Source organism: Alternaria metachromatica (genome assembly GCF_023757995.1).
Source record: "Alternaria metachromatica strain BMP 0045 chromosome Unknown scaffold_41, whole genome shotgun sequence".
Classification (NCBI taxonomy): Eukaryota; Fungi; Ascomycota; class Dothideomycetes; order Pleosporales; family Pleosporaceae; genus Alternaria; species Alternaria metachromatica.
This window is the reverse complement of record NW_026055532.1, coordinates 141,184-146,645: the sequence shown is the minus strand read 5'-3', so window position 1 is coordinate 146,645 and position 5,462 is coordinate 141,184. Positions and strand designations below refer to the sequence as shown.

The following is a 5,462-nucleotide window of genomic DNA, read 5'->3' as shown; positions in this document are numbered from 1 at the left end:
TCACTCCCCGCTACCCCCCGCCCCATCGAAGTTACTATGACTCCGCCTCAGCGGACTCCTCTTCTTCTTCCCCTGTCCCCCGCTCGCACCTCCATTCCCAAGCCCACCTCCGCCACCATGCGCGTTCCCATTGCCCCCACCCTTCTTCTTCCTCTTCTTTCCCGGACTCCCTATGCTTCCCGGCGAGCCCGGCGACCGTGGCGAATCTAGCGAGCCTCGCGACACCGTCTCCTCCACCTTCCCCCGTCCTTGCGCATTGTCCTGCTGCCCGGCTTCCTCCGCCTTCAACAAATCCATCGCACGATCTACCTCTTCCCAACTCGGTCTACTATCCCTTGTCCCGTTCGGTGTCGCAGGCCCGGATTGTGTTTCTAGTACTTGGATGCGGGCGGCTTGATCTTCGGCTGTCGATACTGCTGACGTAGGTGTTGGAGGGATATTTTCTTTTCTATCGCCGTGTTCTGGGTTCTCTTGTTGATGGCCGTGAATGCCGTTTACGCGGATGGGCGGGCTTGATATGTCTTCGTCCCGATGGTCGCCGTTTCTGTGTATTGCAGAATGAATGGTAGGTGTTGTAGGCGTAGGCGGACTGTACTCAATCTGTACCGGACTTCTCAGACCATCGGTTTCGGCGTCGGACAGATTGTGTTGACCGCCGCCGTCACTCTCATTGTGGTGGTCGCGGAGGTGGGCGGACGCATCGCTCTTCCACATGTTGCGGAAAGTACGGCGTTGTCTCGCCATGCCTGATGTATCTGGTGGACTGCGCGGAGGCGAGGACTCGAAGAAACTAGTGTACCTGTTGCCTAGCTGCTGTACTATTGGTACATCGGCTGTGGATCCTAGGGTACCTGATCTGACGAAGAGGACGAGACCCAGGCAGAGCAGTAGAAGCGTGGATTGTACAACGGCCATTCTCTTCTGCCAGACAAGTTCGTCTGCCATCAGACTCAGACGAGTGCCTATCTCGCCGATTTCAGACTGCTGGCGCTCTTTCATGCTTTCGATTTCGATGACCGTACTCTGCCATAGCTGGTCGTACATGTTGCGGAAGCTCTTGAGTTCTAGCATGACCGTACTATTAAGATGGTCCAGGAACTTCTCCGTCTTTGCCAGTTGCCTCTTTTCCACTTTCACAAACGCATCTCGGAGAGCGCGGGACTGCTCTTCGATGTATTGTAGTGAGAGTGTGCTGTTAGCTTCGAGATACTGGAGACGCTTGTGAATCGATTTGAAGAATGATTCTTGCGTTGAGGGTGCAGGAGCGTTCGGCTGTGTAGACGACCCTCGTCCTTGTGATGGCGGGCTCGCGATTGTGCTGTTGTTCGATGCCTTGGCTGCTGGACTGCTCGAAGAGGAGCCTGCCGTGTTCGCGGTCTGTGTTGCAGCGCTGTCAACTCGAGACGAAGAACTTGAAGGGTTGATCGTAGAAGCTTCAGAAGTAGGGCTCTGAGCCTGCGGAGCAGACTCTGTCGGACTTGCCGAAGGAACATCAGCTGGCTTCGTCTCCTCACTAGCTGTGTTGTTCTCGCTCGCGATTTCGTGATTGCCTGTCGCCGACGGTGATGAGATGGACGTCAAGTCCGATGCAGGCTGATGCTGGGGATCGTCGATCGCTGGCTCTACCATGGCAGTAGGCGACGGAGGACTCCCATATGGCACATCGTTACGATGCGACTCAGACTTGACATCTGGAGTGACATCTCGTTGACCCACGTCGCTCGCTGCTGAAGCCTCTGAGTTGGTGCTGAGCTCCTTCACCGCTTCGATCGGTATCTCCTCTGGCGGCAAGGGCCCACTATCCTCAGCCGCCTTCTTGACCTCAACACCCTCCGCCTCCAGATTCTCGTCATCTTCTATCCCTCTCGCCTCCTCTTCCTCCTGCCTGAACTGCTCCATCATTGTTGTACCATGGACACGCAAAACGCTCAGCGGGCAATAGTACTCATTCCCAAACTGGGTCAGAAACTCCACGCGCAAGTATCGTGCCCAGATCTGCGGCTCAGTAATGAGAAACGGCTGGATGTCCCGCGAATTCCTTGCCTCGAACGTGCCCAGCGTACGCCACTTCTCCATCTTCACAGGATAGCGATCTGACACGCTCACCCTGAAATGGCGGAACATGGAGGAGAAGAACTCGTAGTTAGCGAGAACGATGGTGTCCACAAGGATGTCGTCACAGAGCTCTACTATGAGGAACTTGTTGTCTGCGGAACATATGTTCAGCATGTAGCTGTCTTTGTTCTCAACCAGGATGGAAGACGAGCTCTTCGCCTGCTTGTTGGTTTTCAACACCGTAGCTGCACAGTCGAATGAGGCGTAGTTGAAGCGCTCCTTGCACGTCTTGCCCGCATCTTTGCTGAGGGCGAATGAGTTTGGTGCGACTTTGCCCTCTCCACCAGCAGCTTTTGAGGTATCAGCGCTCTGTTTGCCGTGCTGAAAGTTGTTCGCTATGTTCTCGTCGTCCGGTGACCCAAAGCCACTGAAGTCGATAGATATCTCGCCCTCGTCGCCGAGCGAATCTAGAGCGTTGACGTTTACGGGTCGTCGCCGTGCGGCTTGGTCTGTGCCTGCTGCCCGTCCCTGTCCGACGTTTTCTGGCGATTGACCGACCTTGGCCAGGTTCCTCTTCTTCCACTCGTCAAAAGAGAGGAAGTTGGCGTTGTCGAATGGCGAGTCTGCCTCCAAGTCAAGCTCCGGCTCTACGCTCGCTGTGTCGCTGCTGGATGCAGTTGAGGTTGCGCCAGTCTCATCGGCCTTGGTGGCTACTGGGGTTGCGCCTTTGTCTCCTGCAATGCCTTCTATTCCTCCATCTAAACCAGATATTGGAGTCTGTAGACCAGCTAGAGCTCCTTCCTCAGCGCCCGTGCCATTGGTCGCTCCTGCCTCGGCGGGCGCTGACCAGCTCGCTTTTGCGCATTGCTGCGGGAGCGTATGCGTGATGTAGTTTATGGTGCGATACGGACACGTGCTTTGACTCGAGGTATATCTCCGGACTGACGACGGTGACAGCGACGATGCGGACGTGGGCGAGGGCGCGGGGGTAGAGGTATGCTGCGTCGTGGCACCTGAGTGTGCAGTAGCGCTCGATTCGACGGTAGGCGCCTCATTCGCTGCCTCAGCGAGGGTGGACGCGGGTGCGCTGCATAGCAGCAGGAAGAGAGCCCAATTACGGAGCGGAGTGCCAGTCGTGAGCATTGCTTGGTTGCATTTCTTCGAGCCGCCCAGTGAAGTCGAGGAGGAACATGGGGTAGGCCAGGAGGAGCTGGGGTTGCAGGCGCGGCGTGAACAGGCGTTCGCGTTCCTCAAGACACGTTTGATTGTTTCACCGCTTGCCTAGTGAATGGCTGCGGCGCCTCCAACCTTGGAATGTTTAAGCGATGACGTTGCCAAGAGATAGAGATGTCCGCCATACTTGACTCACGTCCATCACATGCCATCTGGAATGTTTGCATCTGCATGTCACTCTGCACGTCATGAATTAAGGTTGCTCAGATGTGTAAATGCATGGTAGACATATGCAGGGTCATGACTGATAGCGTGGCACGCGGCACGCTCATATACAAGATGCGTGCTTTTCGTATAGAATTTCATGAAGCTGCTCTACCCTATGCAGCCGCAGTACCCATTAACAAGCGAGCGAAGGTCTACACCCAAACCGTACAGTCCGCCACCATCGCTCTGCAACGTCATACGCCATCATCTAGTACTCGTGTGTATCGTTATGGTGATCCGTTGATGCCGAGAGGAGAAAACGCCATACGAGAGTGCAACAAGCTGCCGATGCCCAAAATCTCGCTATGCTGTGGCATCGGGCGTAAAGGGGGTATGTCCAAAATAAGAAATCCAAGTCAAGAAACGAACGCAAACATCCAGACAAATGGCTCAAGATCCGTGTCGTGTGAGCGAGGACGAAGGCTAAGAATATGGAGGTCCAGCCGTAATCAAGGGGCCTAAAAGCCTTCGTTGCCTGCACGGCAGACCTTGGCCTCGGAGACCCATTCAGAAGCGAGCACTTGGTGCGCAGTCAGGCGGCGGGCAGGTATAGGATCGAGGATTGAGTAGATGACATTACGACATTGTCGCTGGGGGTTGTTAGTAGAGTCCCATGAATAGTACAGATCAAGACTCACTCTTCGCAAAACCTCAATGGGTCGATAACCCTCCTCCTCTTTCCGGTCCTCTAGGTAGCGGTCGAAGAACTCGTCTTCGCCCTTTTGAGCCACACGCCAAAGGTGGCGCCCGGTCCTCATGGCCATGTAGATGATACCGCAGGCCCACACATCGACAGCACGGGGGTCAAATTCCTTGTCCACGTACTCCTCGGGTGCAATGTAGGGGGCCGAGCCGCAGAGACCGGCTGTCATGTGTGCCTCCTTCTCCCAGGCCATACGGAAGCACTCGCCGTTGCCAAAGTCTGTGATTTTGATCGACCCGTGGGTGGTGAGGAGCAGGTTCTCGGGCTTCAGGTCCCGATGTGCGACTCCCATCTCGTGCATGTACTCTACACCGCGCATCAGCTGCTTGAAGAAGCAGTCTGCCTCGGCCACCTCGAGCTGGCCAGCTGCGAGGACGAGCGTGTACAGATCACCCCCAGAGCAGTATTCCATAACCTCGCAGTATGTGCCCTTTTCGTCCTGGAGCAGGTCGAGCGTGGTGATGACGTTGGGATGTTGCATCGAAGAGGATATGCAGAATTCGGATGTGAGGCGCTTCTGGTACCGCTTGGCCGACTCGCCGGGTCTTTGCTTGAACTCCTTGACGGCGTAGAGCTGCTCTCGTTTCGAGTCCTTGGGGTCCTGCTTGTGTGCGACGCGGACGATACCAAAGGCACCGCGCCCGACGACCTCCTGGCACTTGCCGTACTTCTGGACCAGCGTCTGCGGGAGGGCGTTGACGGCGTTCTTCTGCTCGGCGAGCTTCTCCTTCTCGTTGCGCATGACATCGACCCAATTTGACATGAGACTGAGCGGCTGGTCCTCGGCATTGTCGCCCTTCTTCTTGCCGAGCATGAGACTCTGGAACATGTCGGACAGCTTCTCCTGGCGCTTGGCGACCTTGAGTACGTGCTCGTGGGAGCCATCGTCGTTGAGCCAGAAGCGCTTGTAGGGCGCGCCGGGCCCCTCCTTCCGCGTGACGGAGCCCTGGCGCACAGGCTGGGGGCGGCCGTTGGGCGAGGTGCCGTTGGTGGCCTTGACGTCGCCGTTCTTGTCCATGTGGGCGGTCTTGATGCCCATCATGCTGCTGAGGCGCGACGTCATGGTGGGCTTCTTGGGCTTGAGCAGCGCTTCGGCGGCGGCTTGCACGCTGCTGGCGCCAGACTGGTGGACGACGGGCTGGGGGAGGACGACGGTGGTGTCGGGCTGCGAGTGGACTGAAGAGGCCGTCGAGGCAGAGGCGGACGGCGAGCCCGCAGATTTGAGCGCCGTGCTGGGTGGGTTGTTGGTCGTGGGAGCCGCCAT

At 56.8% G+C, this 5,462-nt stretch overlaps 2 protein-coding genes across 2 annotated transcripts; both read right to left on the bottom strand.

The window, feature by feature from the left end:
- J4E83_010145 (uncharacterized protein) lies at positions 1–3,198 on the bottom strand (the record flags this gene model as incomplete). Its single annotated transcript, XM_049337027.1, has 1 exon — positions 1–3,198. The coding sequence occupies one exon, from the start codon at positions 3,196–3,198 to the stop codon at positions 1–3; it is 3,198 nt and encodes a 1,065-aa protein (XP_049183871.1).
- A 755-nt stretch (positions 3,199–3,953) lies between these two features.
- Positions 3,954–5,462, bottom strand: J4E83_010144 (uncharacterized protein; the record flags this gene model as incomplete). The annotated part of the gene is made up of 2 exons (XM_049337026.1): positions 3,954–4,085; positions 4,134–5,462. 2 exons carry the CDS (start codon positions 5,460–5,462, stop codon positions 3,954–3,956), a joined length of 1,461 nt encoding a protein of 486 aa, XP_049183870.1.